General features: G+C 37.7%; 2 protein-coding genes across 2 annotated transcripts; both read right to left on the bottom strand.

The window, feature by feature from the left end:
- Nucleotides 1–417: 417 nt before the first annotated feature.
- Nucleotides 418–5662, bottom strand: LOC103950190 (trafficking protein particle complex subunit 11). The gene is made up of 7 exons (XM_009361360.3): nt 5237–5662; nt 4889–5142; nt 4700–4780; nt 4177–4521; nt 3726–3886; nt 2799–3637; nt 418–2425 (listed from the first exon to the last, which is right to left on the bottom strand). Exons 1-7 carry the CDS (start codon nt 5655–5657, stop codon nt 948–950), a joined length of 3579 nt encoding a protein of 1192 aa, XP_009359635.2. The 5' UTR covers nt 5658–5662; the 3' UTR covers nt 418–947.
- Nucleotides 5663–6726: 1064 nt separating this feature from the next.
- Nucleotides 6727–10521, bottom strand: LOC103950191 (RNA-binding protein 24). The gene is given in 8 exon segments (XM_009361361.3): nt 6727–7124; nt 7834–7954; nt 8239–8479; nt 8602–8638; nt 9236–9261; nt 9263–9372; nt 9502–9628; nt 9751–10521. Coding segments are annotated over 7 exon segments (852 nt in total). The 5' UTR covers nt 9970–10521; the 3' UTR covers nt 6727–7124; nt 7834–7862.
- Between the last annotated feature and the right edge of the window lie 10217 nt (nt 10522–20738).

Here is a 20738-nt window from a genome sequence, read left to right as displayed (position 1 = left end):
GATCGCATGATCACCTTTTTACAAGTATTTTTATCAAACCAACTCTTTCACAAACAATAACCAAAAAAAGCTTCTGAACCTATGATATGACCCTTGAAGCAGGTAATCTGGCTTTTGATGAAACTTTAAATTTTAAATTTATGTACATTTCGGTTTAAGGCCAATTGATCATGACAGTGTACTTTTCTTACCGCGCCAAGTTCGAATTCGTCCTATATAGATCAGATTAGTTTACAGTTTCCACTGTCAACATGAAATTTGAATTTGAACAACTTATCTTGTTATCATCTCCATATTTAGAAGAGTACTTTATAATTAATTACAAGACCCCCGCCTAAGTTTATCAGTTTTCCAAAGGGCACAACCTTATTCAAAATTCCATTTGGTTGCAAGTATTGACGGGTGCAAACTGCAGACTGTAAAATCATCTTGTCCTTGATTGTTAACTTTTTATCAAATCATTAACATTAAAGATACAAAGAAATGTCACCACTATTAGTATTTCCAACCCACACCACTGTCATAAATCTGAAACACGTGTCACCGTTGGTCAATTCCGATCAGTGTCACCCCGCCGACACCAGCTGCAACCATCAGTGAAAGTAGTTGAACCAGTGTACTCTTCACATCCAGACTTGGGACTTCCAAGCCATTTTTACTCATTATTTCGCCCTGGTAATCGTACGTTCTTGTCAGGATTCTCCAAGTTCAGCTCCTCCCGTTGATAAAACCGTACTTCGAAAAGGTGCAAACCATTTCCTAATCAAAATGTGTCAATGCTATTGATCCACGAAATATTACGATCCTGAACTTGATGTTTCCGAGTAAACCACCTCGTCATTGCTCGACATTAGCGAAATACAGCGCAAATCAATCCAACAGCATCTAGCAAGCCTGTCATCACATCCACTTTGTATCTGCAAAAAATTATTCAAGAGAGGCAGGATTCATTCAGCCACCACTGATTCCATCCTATCATCTCCCACAGCAGCCATCTTGAAATGAGGCTTAGAAGGAAATACAAAAATTGTCGATGCAGCAATTGAGGGCTGAAACCCCGTTGAATATCTAACTGATGTTAACGTGAATCTCGGTAGCTGTTGTGCGCCTGAGGCAAGTGGAACAAGCTTGTATCGGACTATGTGCTCAGATTTTGGAAGAATAAAGATGCTGTCATTGTGAGACCCAGCTAACACAAAACTTTGTGCATCTGCTAATGAAATTTTGGCCTCCTGAAGCAATTCAGTCTGGTTCTGTATTTTAACAAAATACGTGAAAGGATCTCCGAGGATCGCATAAGGAGGACATTCCAAACTCACAACAAGAGGCGACAACTCTAGATTAACATCTGGAAGTCTGTGTGTAGTTAAAACTGAAGCCGTAGAACCATATTCCACTGCAGTCCCGGAATCCCTTCTCCATCTAAGGCACACATTACCTAACCTGAGCTTTGAAGAATTCATCTCAGAAGTGACAGTGTAAACCTTCTTGAACTCTTCTCCTGGAACTAGAAGGGCAGGGTGTAATAGGTCCCGACCTCCATGTTTCACAGAACATGACCTTTCGGTGCCATCATTATCATCTGCTTCAAGAGATAAGGATAGCAACTGAAGCGGCACATCGGAGCAGTTCTTAGCACTAACAACTAGTACACTTGTTTCGTTTAAAGGCATTGATGCTGACAGGTCAGAATCAGGACCTGGCTTTATCCTAGAAAGTAACAATGGATACCTCCGGAAGGGAAGCATAAAGCGATGGCTAATTATAATTGCATTCTTTCCTTCAATCTGCAAGCTCTTGTGGACATTTACCTTTTGAGTGTTTTCATTGTTATCTGGAGAATAACCCAATGATACATAGAGCATAATTGGTTTCGGTCTGTGCCACTTGATTTCCAATTTGCAAGACCACGAGTCTCCACTTTTGAGAGCAGGAACGGAAACCAATCCAAAAGACTGTTGAATTTTCTTGATTTCATCAGCGTTCAGTTGGGATTCATCTCCTCCGTCCGGTCCAGAAATACCAAGAAGTTCAACATGATGACTATCCGTAGATAGATCCGTGTCCCTTGGACTAAACAAACCACCTCCCCTTACATCCACCAGATTGATTTTCAACTCACCAGAATTAACATCATGGCCCTTGGATGTAACAGTAACAGGTACTATGAAGCTCTCTCCAGTAAGTGCAGGGCCGGCAGACCCTAAACTAAGATCCACTTCTGGGTCTGACTCTTCAACCTGAGTAGCCTTCTGACCAGAGAATGCCAGAGCAGGGTCCTTGGTTGGATAGGTGACCATGCGATCTTCAAATTTCCAAAGAGGCAATTCATCCATTGAAGCAGGACTTTCAGCTCTGCAAAAGATTGTGAAGTGGGGTCCTATTTTTGCAATAACAGATATGCATTCAAGCTTTCCGCTTTGATCTGAATAGTCAGAGAATTGTGTTACAATCAGATAATAATAGGAGGGCATGATAAATCTATCAATACTATCAACAAAATGAATTCCTGGTACTCAAAGGACGAATGCAATAATTTAATAATCAAGCATAAAGCAATGACGGAAACTTTTAAGTTTTCTAAGCTAGCCTAACTCAACCCAGTTAAATTGCTGGATGAACCAGATGGGGCATCCACAACTAAGAGTTGAGCTTCAATCACTTACAATAGAGTACATCAAACTCATGTTATATGCTAATTCAATGATGCATAAGGCTATTTCTACCGCATGCATATCTAAATGAACCTAAATGCATAATCTGAACATTGACAAGTGCAGAAAAGAAACTTTGTTTACCAGATTTGATGTTATATGTCAATCGCAGCCACTTATTTGTAGAAAGTGCCAAAGAAGGAGCAGTCTCTACTCGGCGACCCGGTTGGCCATCACTCATGTCAGCTACATGAGGCCTTTGGCCATTCATGATCATGAAGTTACAGTCAGACTGATTGAACTGGACTTCTAACTGATCAATCTCGAAATTAAGGGGTAACTGTGACAGAAGTGACAGCGTAACCAATGTGGATGAGCCAGGCTTAATTATTTGTTCATGAAAAGCAACTGAAGCTAGAAGTACCAATCTGAGGGGACTGACAAGATCAACTTCAAGGTGAAGTGGACTTTCACCAGATACTTTCAGATCATTACCATTTTCAGTTGATGCCAATCTCAGTTCTCCACTAACAAGACCAAAAACTTCTTTGTGTATTGTTTCTCTTTGTTGGAGAGTCGCAGGCCCAGCTGGACCAGATTCTTCAAATCGGAAAGACTGGATACCAGTATCAGCTGATATAGGGAGCGCAGCCATTTCAAAGGAGTACTCCATAAAATCTTTAACTTTACTCTGTCTCTTTGAACATTCACGCAGATAACCCAATACCTCCCACAACAAAATGACCCAACCCTCTTGTCTGTATAGACTTGCAATGTCATCAAAAAGCTGTTTCGCATTGCTAAAATCACCTAGAGCATAATATTCTCTAGCCATCTGGAATCCACAAAATGAGCCCATTCTCCTGACTTTGCGATTATTGTATGATTCACAAGATTTTTTTAGTAAAGCAATAATTTCAAAGGAATCTTGGAACCTTTTTCCTTCAGAAATAGCATAACGCATGTACTCTTCATCAGTAAGGCTGCAAGTTGAATTAAACTTTGTTAGCTTTAGTAAGAGAATCAAACAAGTCAAGAAAAAAAAAATTCACAGTATTGATCAACACTTACGGTTGCATGACAAATGTATCTCCTTGCTCAATCAAGCGAGCAAACTGACCCAAATAAGACGAAGGTACCACAGATTCAGCACTGCAATCAATATCACCTTCTGACATTGAAACTGCAAATTCCAAAGAAGATCTCTTCTCCTTCAAGTAATGAGCAGCTAACTGTGTGAAGAATAAAGTTCTTTGAATCAACAGAGCGGAAAGTATAATCTGTCTAATTAAAGCTAACAAACTTTTAATCAATCATTCTACATAAAATGTTGGTATAGTATGGGTTAATTAGACAATCTAATTTGGTAGAACACTGTAAGAATACTGTCCGGGCAGCAGCTGCTTTGAGTAGAATGAAAATGAAACAGTACGGATGGAACTCAAAAAACTGATTATGGAACTTTAAGGTGATATATCACGCCATTCCTTGATTTGGTAAAATATTAGGATGGTAAGCTCACCTGATAGTAATGAGCCGGCTGAAGTTCCCACTCAGTCAAAGGTCTGTCTGCTGTGCCTACGGGAAGAGGTGAAATGCTTTGAATGGCTGTTGAACTCGTCTCCAACAATTCAGCAAACACCAAGAACTGTCTACCCATCCACTCCCAGTGAAGAAATATAGCTTCTGGTGCTCCTATGAGCTTTCTGTATGAAGCATTGTGCTGGCGGAACCACACAACTGCTTCGACAATCTTCCCACCATGCAATAACAAGGTTGAAATTTTAAAATGCAATTGCTCCGCAATAGTTTTTATCTCAACTAACCGTTGAATCGCCGACACACTAGTTGATGCCCCAGCAATTAACTGCAAGCAAATTCAAACATAATCTCAACAACATTGAACAGGTCGAAAGTTACCACCCATGACATATCTTTGATGAAAATCCATACTATTGGCATTGTACTACTGGGTTCGGATTCTTGGGAAGCTACTAACTAACTCGAAAGACCAAAAAAATGTGGAAAAGCACAATAAAGGATACCTCCCGAAGGGTGTGATAAGCATCCTCATAAAACCTCAAAGCTTCAACCCAATCTCTTCTGAACTCAGCATACACAGCAACCTACAAAATTCATGAAATTGAATTGATACATACATTATCATCAGAAAGTCGAAAACCGATACAGATTCAGCTAGTGATCAAAAGACAAATGTTCCAGCTTGAACTTACTTTGAAGGAATAGCGAATGTTGAGGTCAGCCGGATTGGAAGACTTCCTCTCAATGCGAGCTCTAACCCTTCGTCCTTCGTCTCTGTAATACAATCCGGCCAGCTCTGCAAACACGCTTCCCAGTCTATGGAGAGACTCTTTGAACTGAGAACCATCGCTGCCGCCATCTGGGTTGCGGTAAAACGTGAGAAGATACTTGGCATCCACCTCCGCGCGCTTCCGCACAGCCACCATCTGATCCTCCGAGATTTCATCTGCACCAAATCGAACCCAACAAAATTCAAAATCCAATCTTTTCAAGGCCCAATTAAATCCACCTTACAAATTTCGAGTCCCGGAGTTTCCGACCGCTGGGATTGGAGTAGACGACGACGACGACCAGCTTGATGTTTCTGCCGCGGAGGAGGGCTTTGAGGCCGTCGAGGTCGGAGCAGAGTTGGAGCCACTGAGCCGGGTCGCCAGTGACCCGATCCGATGAGAGGAGGGCGGCGACGACGGCGGGGATTTTGGTGCGGTGCTTGAGGAGCCAATCTCGCTTTATTATTCCGGCGGGTGGAGGGGCGGAGGAATCGGAGGAGGGAGTGGAAGTAGGGTTGGGCTTTGGGGGTAGGATGAGTGCGGCCTTGGAGAGGTCGGGCAAGGCGAGGGTGTTGATTGGTGGGGAGAGAGAGTGGAGGTGGGCGGAGATTGAGGTGTGGAGCTCCGGGCATCCCACCACTGACACCAGGCTCACCGGCGGACTCCTCATTTCTTCTGGGTAGTCTTCCATTTTCTCCGATTTTCTCTTCTGCTTCCTCTTCAGTTGGTTTTTACAGATGCAAATCTGAGAAATGGAATAACGAGGACGACGATGCTTGGGGTTGAAGCATATGAGATTTGAGGTTATTGGGCCTTACTACAATTACCTTTTAGTTTTGGGCTTCTACCCACTCACACCCAAGATTTTGATAAGCATATAGAGATTCTCAAAATTCAGAGTTCTAATCTATAGTTTTTCGAAATGTTCTAAACCTTTTTTTTTTTTTTTTTTTTCTTTTCAAAAATGAGATCTGGTGGCCAACATGTGTTGCATAAGAGCACTGTTCTAAAAACTCATCGTCTAGTTCACGACTCTCATTAAGTATAAAATAGATAACCTTATTTTACATTTTATATTTTTTTCAATATACTTAGAGACTTATTGAATATTTAGATGATCATACGTTATATGTTTTTTCTCTATATTTTTATTATATTCTAAGGGCTCATTTGGATGTGCTTTTAAAATGGCTAAAAGCGTTTTTAGAGAAAATATTTTTCTGTACCAAAAGCACATTAAGTGCTTTCTATGTGCTTCTTCCAGGAAGCATTTAAGTATTTTTTTCAAGATTTACTTGCATTTTTACTAAGGATTGGTTCCAAAAACATTTTTACCAAAAGCGCTTTCAGTTATTTTAAAAGCACATCTAAACGAGCTCTAATAATTTAGACCTATATGTCATTTTATATTGCAATTTATGTATCTCAATGCATTGTGTATTTTTTTTATGCACTTAGTTATACAATAAATGATAAATTTACTTAAATCCGCCTAGTTTACCAAGACCCCTGCCTAGAGGCCTAGCCCCAGCCGGCAACCCGACCATCCCTTTTAGAACCTTGCATGAAGAAACCACACAGTACTACCATCAAGCCATATAACATAAAGGTGTGACAATTGCACTCAAAATCGTTTAGATGACGGATTTTCTCCCGCAAACATGGATGTCATTTATATTAATCTCACACCAATAAATAATCAAACCAAATAGTATAAAGAGGAAGAAGAAGCTGAAGCTTCAATATTAGCCAAAGGAAAATGACGAAATGCGGATTGAATAGACAAATTCAAATTGAACAATGACTTTTTCTGCTGAATACAATGTGTGAGAGAGACTAGACAATTGACTGTGAACCCATATGTTGGGTCCCAAGTCCCTGAAACGAATCGTATTTGATTCTTTCTTTGATACAGGGGAGGGTTTAGGGTTATTTACACATTTACATTCTTATTACGCTGTAGCAGCCGGAAAACCATATTTCCGGCAAACAGCAATGACCCATAATATCGCGCCAAGCGGCTTTCAGCCACGTGGCACAGCAACGGCATATTTTACAGACACCACCAGGTGAAAAAGCAACAACCCATGATGCTCTTCCACCCTCCTAACATCTAACAGCTGACTTTGCAGTATCTCTGATGACCACCATGAATGACCTGCAATGGTTAAACATATCATACATATTTAGAAGATTTTATAAACCAGAAAATAAATTTAAAGAAAAAAACAATGAGGGTATTACTTGATACAATGACAAATGTGTGTATATACATATATATGTATGTATATAATATTAGGTCCCATGTACTTTGATCCCTGATTTCCTGGTTATAGAAAAAAGCCCTGTTTCAGATGTGGCTAAAAATCCCCAAAGTTGGGAACTTGCTGGCTTCAGTCAGAATTAATAGGAAAAAATCTGGGGTGTCAACGGGTGTATACACACGTGTGTCACTCTTTCTCATCACGAACATGGTGCCAACGCACTATGACGGAACCTCTCTAAATAATAGAGCTAAAAGTAAACTAATTTCAGGTCAAAGATGATAAAGCATCATTATCCATTCCAAACACTGCTAAACCCTTGTTGCATTGCAGAATGTTAAATTGCAATTTGTCATAAGTTCATAAGCTACTATTCTGTGCTAAGAGTAAAATCTTATTTTATAAGGGAAAAGCAGGTGTCACCTCTAGAAAGCAAAGATAATAACTTGCAAGGCTAGATTTAGAGCCTGCCACTTAGGTAGCAGTAACTTCTCTTAGTCCTGCTGCAATCTAAGGATTACCTGCATCCCCGACAAAGACAGATGTCCAGTATAATTACACAGATATGATTAATAAAAAGGTTGTCAATGTGACAATCTCTACCTCAAGATGTGACCTTTCTGATTTACCACTCAACCTGCAGTTTGATCGGAACCACTGGTGAACTGAGGAGAATTAGTAGGAAGCATAATCTGCGTGTGTCCTGGAGCTGGTGCAATTATACCTGAGAAAACCAGCAAACCAGAATCACTGATTTTACACTCGAACTATTTAAACTGCATACCACTTCCTGCCAATTTCCATCAGTGCGGCAATGTTGTATGATCATATACATGTTTTGCAGAAAAAAGAAATAGGGTTTGCAGGCATAGCGTACAATATGAGTTACCATAAATCAGGAAAAATTTAAGATTTTCAAGAGAAAATACTGATAAAGTTTTAAATTGCAATGAAGGTGTGTTATCATCTTTGTAAATGGGAAGAAGGGTTTTGGGAAGAGAATGTTGCCTGCAGGATATGGTGTTTGAATCGTCGGAATGGCAGCTGGGGATGCGGCACCGACATTGGAGCCGCCAAATTGCATTACATGATGACCTGGAACTCCATAGTTTTGAACCGTTGCATACCCATGACTCCCGGGGAGTGAATGACCCAATTGTCCATATGAATATACGCCAGGGTTAACGGTGCCTGGTACCCCATATATCTGAAGGTACTGCTGCTGAGTCATGTAAGGACTGTAGGCACCCTGGCCAAAGTTGATGAACAAAAAACGGTAACAGGACAAGTCAGCTTTCCAATAATCAAGCATTGTTCTTATACTCTTCAATAGCAAATAAAAGCTTTGTAACAACATATTAAAATAATGACCTGTGGATAGACAAATTCAGGTCCATATCCTGTGTACCTGCAAAACAGAAATTGATGAATCTCTTGAAATCATATAGCCAAATGGAGTTTCCACGTTGTATGGAATTCAAGCTTCATCTCACGCTTTTCCAAGATGGGCACTGGTTAAGTGTCAGAAAAACAATGGGAGTACAACAAGTAACTACGACAACTCAAAACTCTTAGATCCTTTAGCAGAAGAGATGAATACTATAGCACAAGCATAAAAGCTACAAAGCAAATTAAACAACATAAGATTTTCATTATAATGTGATTTTATGCATTTGCACAGCTTAATGCTAGTTAGTTACTATGTGGTCAAGCATATCCCACCCAGCATTCAACATACAGTAAACGATGACATTCACTAACGTTTCAGTCTTAGGTACCTAAAACAATTACTTGATAGCTCAAATTCAGAAACGGGAATGCTCAGGAAATGGTTGGCGAGAAAAACACTCGATCAGATAATTGTCGTGTGTTCAGGAATGAAATGTTGCCTCTTGCAGTCAAGACAAAAGGAGCCAAATTGCATAAGCTCCAACACCCAATTGGCCTCAACCGGTAAGCTTGAGAAGATAATCTAAAGTCAAGAGCTTTCTAAATTAGAACTCACCCATAAGATGGGTACACGAACCCAGGGCTGGTAACCATGAGGAATAGGGTGGTGGTAAGCAGGGTTGGGGCTTCCCATGTAAGCAGCTCGAGGCGGTTGCACACGACCGAGGATTGGAGCTGGTGATCTCAATTGCCCTGCAATCAAATCAACCAAACCAACAATTTCGTAGCAAATCAAGCATTAGAAAAGCAGTTCCTAAGTACCCAATAGAGCAAAAATGCAAGGAAAACAAATACAAAACGAGAATTAGATTAAAAATATACCATGAAAAGGGAAAGGTTGGCGGGGACGACCCAGAGAGGCAAGATTGCAGTTGGCTCTGCGGCCATCGATCAGAGGATTGGGATCCAAACAAGCCCTTCTTGCAAATTCGGGATCACGAAATGTGACCTAAACCCTCCAAACAAAAACAACCCAGAAACAAAAAAGCTGATTAATTTCAAATTTATCAAAATTTGATCAAATGTTGATATTTTTGGGGAAATTAAGGAGAAGGGTTAGTGGGTACTGACAAAGCCATAGCCTTTGGATCGGGCGGTGTTCTTATCGGTGATGACGACGGCCTCGAGGATGTCGCCGAACTGCTCGAAGTGACGTCGTAGAGTGTCGCTCTGGGTCTCCCAGGCCAGCCCCCCCACGAACACCTTCGTCAACGTCGTGTCCCCGAACGGGGAATTGAACAGCTGCCCACCTCCTTGCTGTTGCTGCTGCTGCTGCTGGTGGTAAGCCATATACACACAAACATAGAGAAGGGGGGGAAAGAGAGAGAGAGAGAGAGAGAGGATCAGGGAAGACGACGACTGAAACAAAAGGAAAATCTTCAGAGTCACGTGACAGACACGTGGACCCAGAAGGCGCTGAGCTCCATGATCTTCTGCTCTCTACCTTTTGCTTTCAGAAACCCTACCCCTACTTACTGACCTAGTAGTGGACTCTACAGAAACACAAGTAAGTCTGAAAAGTCGTAAACAGAAAGAGACAGAGTTTATGAAGAATTGAGATCGGATCAAATCAGAATTTTGAAATTGAAATTAACCCAATTCGATTCGAGGACTGTAAAGCAAGACCCAGAAGGGGATTCGTAAAAAAAGGCGCCGTGATTTGGAATTTTGGGATTTTTTGGAGGGTAAACAGCTGCAGTGAATTGCCGGGCATACGACTGACACCCAAAGGTCGTGCTAATCATTCGATCGCGCTCAGGCCCTGAGAAATATGGCTGCTTAGCTGTTATTTTTAATTTCCATCAACTTCCTTTTTCTTTTCTTTTTAAAATAATCCACCCGACATTTTCATCACTCATTGTTATTATTCTCATCAAATACTATTTTATTTTCCTCTTTTAGAAGGGGAACCCACCCCAAAAAACAAGTGCTCAATCAATAAAATGAAATAAGATTTTCGTTTTGAAAGGTTTCTTAATGCGAAGAACAAACCGTTGTAGACATATATGAATATGTTTTTAGAATGATTAAAAATGTTTTTGGCAAAAGTATTTTTTTGTTTTAAAAGCAATTTAAGTATATATTTTAAGAAGCATCAAATATGTGTTTATTGCACGAAACACTTTAAAAATATATAATTAATAAACAAACACACACAAGTTATAATATACGTGAATTAATGATGATATTGATATTAACGATTACGTGAGAAAAGCTTTTTGCTATTTTGGACATTCGAGAAACAACATAACTAATATTTAATGACCTAAAATATAATATTTAATAAAAAAATACATGTGTTAAAACACGAGTGAATTGATGCTATTATGCCTATAAATGCAACTATGACAGTAGAAAATAACTATTCCCTCTATGGAAAATTCATTCGGTTATAGCAGCTAGCAAAGGCGGTGCCGGTCGAGCATATAAAATGTCAAAACTTCAGGTGAATATGCTCTGAATTAATTAGGCTTAGTTTTCTGTACTGGATAAACATGCTACGTGTCCGTCGGGGAATTAAGAATTAACAATTAAGAGCTCTCTCTCTCTCTCTCTCTCTCTCTCTCTCTCTCTCTCTCTCTCTCTACTTTGGTGATAGAGACGCTCACAAAAACAAAAAAGATGATGGAATACATGAAGGCTTGCTTACTGTGCACGGTTCAATTGTTTAACCGTGACTTATTGTCGAAGAACACATCCAGAACAGTCACTCACATCCATTACAACACTGCCGTACAGATTGCTATTTATATGTTTCGATTTATTATTAGAAAATTTTACCGAAAAACTTCTGATACTGTTCATATTCATTTTAATGAAAAATTATATTTTTACACTAAAAAGTTAATCATGATACTATTCATTTTATCATTTATTTTATCGTTATCTTTAAAACTCAAATTTTTCAAATCTTTTTCATTAGTTTATTTATTTATTATACGGTAGGATTGCAGACTTTGCTAAACAGCATCAACATCGAACTCAGTGGTTTGGATGTATAGGGATTTCGGAGGGGATCCCAACAAGGGTTGAAAACAAGGACAGCGGAAGTTAAGAAACTTCCTTCCCCTAGGTGACGCGCTGCTCGTGAGGAAACAGTACCGAAAAACACATGCATCCATCGTTTGACGTTCTTAAAGAAAGCGTAAGAGGTATCAACTCATAATACTCATTTAGCGTTTGCTTAGTAATTATATTGTTCTTGAAATAAATAAAAATCTAACGTAGATACTCACGAATTATGCGCTGATCCATCATATTGTTGATATCTTAAATCTTATAATACGTGATAGGAAAAACATAGCTACCACATTTAGTCCACTTTGGATGGAACTTAGAACAAAACACGTTTGGGTGGAACTTGGAAGACATCACCATCATATGTTTGGAAGATGAATTATCGCACATCGAGTCTCCAATCTTTTTTCATCTTGTTTCGAAAATCATGATAAAGTCTTCAATCTTCATCAACTATCGTGATTTTCAAACCCGATCCAATTAAAGATAAGCCTATATGTGTACATGAGCTTGGATATCACTTCTCCAACTTGGACTCTTACGTGGGCTTGGGATATGTTACGACTTCAACCAAACTGACGAGGCCCAATCAGTATCATCTTGTCCCAGGAAACTCGGAGGATTTTGGACGTATTGGGTGGATAACCCAAGTGCAGTTAGTTATTTATATGGCACATTTACTTTATAGGAAAGAGAAAAATATTAAATCGGAGAACTTTGAAACAGAGGAAGTAAGGAAAAGGAATCGATTAACTACGGAGACTAGCTGATTCAATTACTAATTTTCAGGTATATATTTTATTATAAATTTTAACGAAAATTTCCCATTTTTATACTCTAAATGTATTGTTAAAAACAAGAAAAGTAAGAAAGTAAACGCAAATAACTCAATAATCAAAATGATTTTAATTCTAATTCATGTGAGCAAACATATTATTAACCTATATTGTAGACATGTAAATCTAATAAGAAAAAAGAGAAAATTTGTTCTAAAAAATAAAAAATAAGAAAAAAGAAAAACATAACCCTAGCAATTGGCTCAGTGCTAAGGGTACGGACTATTGCTCTCCAATAAACAAAAAAAACATGGGAGGTCCCAGGTTCGATGCTCCAAGTCACTGAGTCTGCTTGGTTGTGGTCACGGGTAGGATGAAATTACCTATAACCTCTCCAGGCCTGGAAAGAATGGATAATCGTGATTTGTCACTACTTCTCCCCCTTTAAAAAGGGATAAGAAAAAATGAAAAACATTTTATTAACGTTTAATATTCATATATGTTCATAAAACGTTTTCCCGATCATCATGTGTGCTTGCTTATTATTAAACACGTTTTGAATGCCATGCACGACCATGGGTAAGCGCAATCCATCCAAAAATTGAAGGAAAAATACGTTTATGTTCCTAGCAGTAGTGACGAACAGATTCAGATTTATACATATACGTTCACTTCAAGCCGTCAAAATCACATTTTAATTAATTAATGGGTAAATTATATTTTACCCCTTCAAGTTTGGGTTCGATTTTAATTTCTCACAACATCTTTAAAACATTTCAATTTCATACATTTACTTATTAAATTACATTTTAATTAATTAATGGGTAAATTAAATTTTACCCCCTCAAGTTTGGGATCGATTTTAATTTCTTACAAGATCTTTAAAACATTTCAATTTCATACATTTACTTATTATTTTATTTAAATTTCATACATTCGTTCGAAAATCTGTTAAGTAAACCGTTACGTGATGACGTAACAAATATGGGATCCACATTTGTCCTGACATGGTTGCCAAATTTGTACCATATGGCAAACAAAATAATTTTTTATGCATTTAAAATATTATAATAATTTACCCTATTAAAAAAAAAAATAATAATAATAAAAACCCAGAAACCCATCCACCTCCATCTCCTCCACTCTCTTCACCTCCCCTCCCATCAAAAAACCCACCCCACCCCTACCTCCCCTGCAACCCCCCCCCCCCCAACCCCTATTCTCCCTCCCGAGCCTCCCAACTTCATGTCCATCTTTCTCCATCACCACCACCTATCTCATACAACTACAATGTCAATCCCCTTCCCACCGGAGCAACCATCTCCATCTCCTTCATCCTCACAGCCACACTTGTTCATCCATAATCCCTAACCATCTCCCATCCCCCATCACCCACCCTTTAAGACGCCAAACTGCTCAACCCACCTAAAGAATTGGAGGGCGTGCTCCCAGTTCCGAGTGGCGGCTACGGTTGGTGCTGCAGCTTCGAACTGTGGCAAATTCCGTTGAGATGAAGAGGTGGAGGTGCGCGAATGCTTGAACATTGGAGGGTAGAGGCCGCAGAAGTGATGGGGGAATTTATTAAGTGTTTAGCCACGTAGCACAAATGTGGCGGCAACGTCAGCACAAATGGGGACCTCATATTTACCATTTCATCACTTAACGGTTTACTTAACAAAATTTCTAACGGATGTATGAAATTGAAATAAAATGATAAGTAAATGTATGAAATTGCAATGTTTTAAAGATGTTGTAAGAAATTGAAATCGACCTCAAACATAAGGGGGTAAAATATAATTTATCCTTAATTAATTAATGAACTAATTTACATAAGCAGTAGAAATTAACAACACGTACGTACTAATTAGTTTGCATGCCATTAATTCACAGGCACGAGTTAAAAATTAGGTCTTGATTATAATATCGCTCGATGATGGCTTTTCTTCTTTGTGACTTTCTAATTATATGACTCGTACTAACTAGCTCTTCGTTTAATACGTGCCTAATCGTCTCAAATGTTATAATAAATCACAACTTTGAATCCCCTCCATCTATTGTAGATTGAAAATGGTTAAAAAGGATCGAAGATGATACTGTAAAAATTAATAAATTTAGGCAAAACAGTATGTTGAAGAATGCTAGAACTGTGCATGTGATTAGATTGAGACATTATCGATATAATTAATAGTGAACCACTGATTCCACTCTAAAATCTTAACAAGATATACCAAATATCAAGTACATAGGGCCTTTCGCCTTAATTCTATCTTACCTAGCACGGTATGTTTATATTGATGTTTAAGAAAATTGTTGTACATGGTGTTCAGGCTAGATCTGTCCCTCGCACAACTCTCTTGGGTCTTGCTTGTCGAGCAAGGTTTGCTGCTTGATGTACTGCAATATGAGTTTATTATTAGTTTGAATCGTGCCTTTGTAGGACCTTTGTTAGGCCTTGAGGCTCTCAATCAAAACTAATATGGGTCTGAGCATGCCACCGTTATCTTTGTATAACAGATTGTTTTTTTTTGGTTATTAAATGGACTGATTACTTGCGCCACAGGTTTTTTAGACTTCTTAGTTGGATTATTTACAAATGGGTTAAGTCTATATAAAGTTCTTTTTCTTGCCTTGTAAACAAGGATTTTTACTCAGAATATCATATGTCCAATTAAAGGGAGTTCAAGGCCCTTCAAATTATTTCTCTGGTTATAGTTTTAGGTTAACAATAAAGAAGCAATGTTAATTAGCTTAGCAAGATTAATCATAGATGAAACTTTGAATGAAAAGCATTCGAAAATGATATAGGATCCATTGAAAAATGCATAAATAACAAATTTACTTTATGTAAGTACAAACAAAAGGAGAATTGGGCAAGATTATGACCTTGTTAGGCAATGTTCGTCTTCTTACAACCACTTCTCTTTGTGTTTTACAGGGGTGGTAATCTTTGGAGAATGAAATATAAATCGGGTTTACAAACTAAAGAGATTCGATACTACAACACAGGGAAAACGTAGTAGATCTTCTCACTACTACAATATTAGCTTTAGGTGTCGAATGATGGTGGCGGTTTAATAAGCCATTATGTCAAATAAAAGATATCCGACACATCATTTAGTTAGTGTCAGATAACAATGAAATCATGTCGGTTATATCCGACATAAATTCCTGGCGGATATTTAGTGTTGGATGCAACCGCCATAAAATTATTATAACCGCCAGTATTTTTGAATTTTTTTTTATAAATATTTTTAACATATTCTAGCGGTTTTTAAGTTAATGGTGGCGGTTATAACCGACATAAATTGACTATTTTATTATTTTAGTTTCTGAAGGTTATTATTTTAGTATTCTGGTGGTTATAACCAACAGAAATTGACTATTTTATTATTTTAAATGTTATATTGATTAAAAATAAATAAATAAACACATGGTTTAAATATATTTTTTTTCACTCATGGCCCTGTCGAATATAACCGACACAAAACAAAGCAAAATTTTGGGTGGCCGCAAGAATAATCTCTGAATGTTTTTTTTTTTCACTCATGGTCCCGTTACCTAATCTCAGAATTTTTTTTTTGCGATTTTTTACACATGCTATCTCAGAGTATAAACAAACATATTTAACGGTTGGATCGTTGAAACTAGTTTCGTAGAATGCATACCCTATCAAATTGATAGATTTAACAAACACTTAAGAATTAATGTTATACTTCCATTTAAGTATAAAATAAGATTTATCCACTAGTGTAAATATTTTAAATTGAAGATCGAATTCATTCATTGCATTCTTATAGGATCGAGGAGTGTAGCTGTAAAAAATCATCAAAATCGAAGCTAAAATAACCGCTAAATTGTGATTTTTTGTTTATATCCACCGAAAACTTTTGTTCCGTTACCTAGTATCTGAATGCTTGTTTTTTGCAATTTTTTACATATGCGATCTCAGATTGTGCACAAACAAATTTGACGGTTAGATCGTTGAAAAATGTTTTGTAGAATGCGTATCACACCAAAACGGTAGATTAAACAAACACTTAGAGTTAATGTTAAACATTCTCATCAAGTATAAAATAAGATTTTATGGTATCCACTAGTGTAAATATTTTAAATTGAAGATTGAATTTATTCAACGCATTCTTATAGGGTCGAGGATTGTAACTATAAAAAATCATCAAAATCGGAGCTAAAATAACCATTAAATTGTGATTTTTCGTTTATAACCGTTGAAAACTTTTGTTTTGTTACCTAGTCTCTGAATGTTTGTTTTTTGTGATTTTTTACGTATGCGATTTCGGAGTGTGTACAAACAAGTTTGACGTTTAGATCATTGAAAAAAGTTTCGTAGAATGTGTATCACATCAAAACGGTAGATTAAATAAACACTTAAGAGTTAATGTTATACTTCCATTAAGTATAAAATAAGATACTAGCGTAAATATTTTAAATTGAAGATGAAATTTATTCATTGCATTCTTATAGGGTCAAGGAGTGTAGCTGTAAAAAATCATTAAAATCGAAGCTAAAATAACCGTTAAATTATGATTTTTTGTTTATAACCATTGAAAACTTTTGTTCCGTTACGTAATCTCTGAATGTTTGTTTTTTACGATTTTTTACATATGCAATCTCGAATTGTGTACAAATAAGTTCGACGGTTAGATCGTTGAAAAAAGTTTCGTAGAATGCATATTGCAGTAAAACGGTAGACTAAACAAACACTTAGAGTTAATATTATACTTCCATTAAGTATAAAATAAGATTTTGTGGTATCTACTAGTGTAAATATTTTAAATTGAAGATTGAATTCGTTCATTGCATTCCTATAGTGTCACATCCTGACCCAGGCCCCCACCACATCTTGGGTTCGACTCCGTCGTAGCATGATATTGTCCGCTTTGGGCCCCGACCACGCCCTCACGGTTTTGTTTCTGGGAACTCACATGAGAACTTCCCAGTGGGTCACCCATCATGGAATTGCTCTCGCGCGCTACTCGCTTAACTTCGGAGTTTCTACGGAACCCGAAGCCAGTGAGCTCCCAAAAGGTCTCATGCTAGGTAGAGACGAGAATATACATATAAGGCTTACATGATCCACTCTCATGGGCGATGTGGGATGTTACATATAGGGTCGAGGAGTGTAGCTGTAAAAAAATCATCAAAATCGGAGCAAAAATAACCGTTAAATTGTGATTTTTCGTTTATAACCGTCGAAAAATTTTGTTCCGTTACCTAATCTCTGAATGTTTTTTTTTTTTTGCAATTTTTTATGTATGCGATCTTGTAGTATCTACAATCAAGTTTGACGGTTAGATCATTAAAACTAGTTTCGTAGAATGTATATCTCTGTTAAATTTGCCTAAATTTTGAAGTGGAAAAAGTAATTTGTGCTAAATTTTTATTTATGTTTTTCAAGTATTGATTAGACAATATTTAGTTTGTGTGATGACATTTTCATTGTACAATTATCTTTTTGTTTCTTTATTGCATATTTTACATAGGTTATTATCTATTAAACCAAACAATTATTTATTTAAATTTTAAAAATGTATTCTATTTTAATACATATTATTTATTTATTTATTAAACCAAACGATTATTATTTTATTTTTTTAAATAGTAACAATTTTTGGGGGGGGGGAATTTAAAATTTTAGGAGGAAATTTAAAATTTTGGGAGGGAATTTTGGGGGGATTTTTGCCGCCATTTATTTTCTGTCGGTTATAACCGACAGTAATGAAAATTTTCCAAAATAAAACCCCTCAATCTCTTCCTTGCGTCAGTGCCTTCTCCCTTCCCCCTTTTCACCTATCCGCATTTCCTTCTCTTCTCTTCTCTTATCTTATCTCCTCATTTGCTTCTCCCTTCCCCCTTCCTTCCCCCTTTTCTCCCCTCACTTCCTTCTGTCGGCTTCAACACTTGCAACTGAGAGCCTTTGGGAAAGGACAAGGTGAAATAATTCATTCACTTATGTATATGCGTGTGCTAAGCATGAGTTCAAGCACAGTTGTCGAACAGCCAGATTCAATTGGGAGGCTGAAGCTCTTGCGCTACCTCGATTTATCCTCTTTTTGTTTGATTTTATTTTCTTGGCAACCAACCAGGCATCAACTTTTGATTTCTCGAAAACCCTAATTATCCATTTCTTCGATTAAAGTGATGTAGGCTATGACGAGAAACGACAGAATTTGATTTGGAGAATTGATTTCACTTGGGCTATGGAAAAGGACGAGAACAAGAAGCAGAAGAAGAGCTCGAAAGACAGCATGGCGACGCAATGGCAATGGCAGAGCATGATGGAGAACTTGTAGCTGGTGCACCATGAGCTTTCCATTATCATAGATCTCATGAACACTGTAAGTATTTCGATTTTCATTCGATTTCGGGAAGAGATTCATTTGAGGGAGTAATGTTGCTTGTGATTGAGTGATTCTAATGGAATGTGAATGTGCGCAGGTAGAAACAAACAATGCTGTAACAGTGGCTAGCATGACGTGTCCTACGCCACTTCCTAATGAAGCTATGTCTGATCTTACTGTGTCTGCATCAACCAAGCTTCAATGCTTCAGGGTAAATTTCGTAAATTTTTTTAATTCGATAACTTTTTGTTTTGATTGTTCGTGGATATCTGTTTATGTGTTATTGATTACTATTTCAGCATTTTGGAAAGTATTTTAAGCAGTCTGACAAAGCTTTGGACCGACAGGTTGCTTGAGAAGCGAGATTTTACGGTGCTCTGATCAGGTGAATCTACAATGTTTAGTGATGCTCTGGCAATGATGTTAGTTTGTTAGCCATTGATTATTTCTTATCACCCAGCAAAGCTATTTGCTTTAATTATATATATTTTTGCGTCACTTGTTTGTATCACCTATAAACAACTTCAATAAGCCTGTTGGTTTCTTCTTGCACAGAGGAATTTGGTATAATAAATATGGTATAAAGAATAGTGCAAGGAGATTCTTTGAGATATTTGATCATGGCCAAGAAGAACAAGAACCCGGTCAGGGGAGGGTTCTATGGCAATGTTTTTGGGCAGGCTGGTGAATGCTCCGATATGTCAGGAAGAATCAACGCAAAAGTCACTGGCTTGGAGGATTCAAGTGCTCCGATGAGGATATCTATTAGTTTGAATTCTAGTAACCGTGACAGTTTTGGTGTGCCCATACAAATTCTTCCCCTGTCAAACATGTTGTCATCAGAGAGGAAGGATTTGAAACATAGGTTGAATATGGAAAATGCAGTGAATGCAAGGGAAAGAAATGATTCAGAAAGTGGTTAATATATATTTATTTATTAATATATTTTTTGTCGGTTTTATCCGACAATAATGCTTTTATTTATTCATTATTAATAAATTCGTTGTCGGTTATAGCTGATACAAGTTCTGTCGATTTTAGCCGACAAAAAATGCTCTTATTTATTCATTATTAATATATTCTCTGTTGGTTATGTCCTTCACAATTTTTGTCGATTTTAGAGTATTTTCAATCGGAAGATTCATTTCCTGACGCTAGCAATTCTGTCGCTTATTATATCCGTCACTGTATCCATTTTCTGTTGGATTTTGCTTAAAATCCGACAGTAACATACGTTTCTTGTCGGTTATCATAGTGACACTAATAAATGGTTTCGTAGTAGTGTCTAAAACTTGACAAAAGATGGCTTTCTATGGTGGACCTACAACTAAAAGGGTAAAGTTTGAACAAACAAAAACTTTTTCGTTTCTTGCTTAGTGCAGAGTTGAATGTCTTTTGATTGATTGGTTGAGTGTCTTTCTTCCTTGTGTCTTTCATTGCTTTTATAGACTCTCTAGCGCTAGCCCAACTGTCCAGGCCTCCCCTTTTGGTGATGGCCTCCAGAGTATGATGAGTCACCATCTACTTTTGTTATTTACCTCTTCATGCCCCGAAAAAATACTTTTTGCTGGGGGGAGCTGCCCTCTGTCACTTGTCACTTCTCACATAGGCTTGTTGCCTATTTCTTGGCAAAAATGATTTTCAATTCTTCCTAGGCTGCTACTGTCCAAGCCCAATCATCCTTCTACTTTTTGCGTTAGTGAGCCTTCAATCGCACTAATCCCAGCATTAAATATCCACTCAAACACATAGAACATGATTTGTGGGGGACACATGACATGACAAACATGCATGCAAGTACGCCAGCTATCATATGTATATATAAAACAAAGGAGACAGGCATGCATGCATGCATGATAAAGAATGGGCAGAGGCTACGGGGAGTATGGGAGGAGGAGTTGGAATA

Source organism: the organism of the source record quoted next, unplaced genomic scaffold, assembly GCF_019419815.1.
Source record: "Pyrus x bretschneideri cultivar Hongxiangsu unplaced genomic scaffold, Pyrus_bretschneideri_v1 Contig1, whole genome shotgun sequence".
Lineage (NCBI taxonomy): Eukaryota > Viridiplantae > Streptophyta > Magnoliopsida > Rosales > Rosaceae > Pyrus > Pyrus x bretschneideri.
The sequence above is the reverse complement of the archived record's forward strand: the minus strand, read 5'-3'. Positions and strand labels throughout refer to the sequence as shown.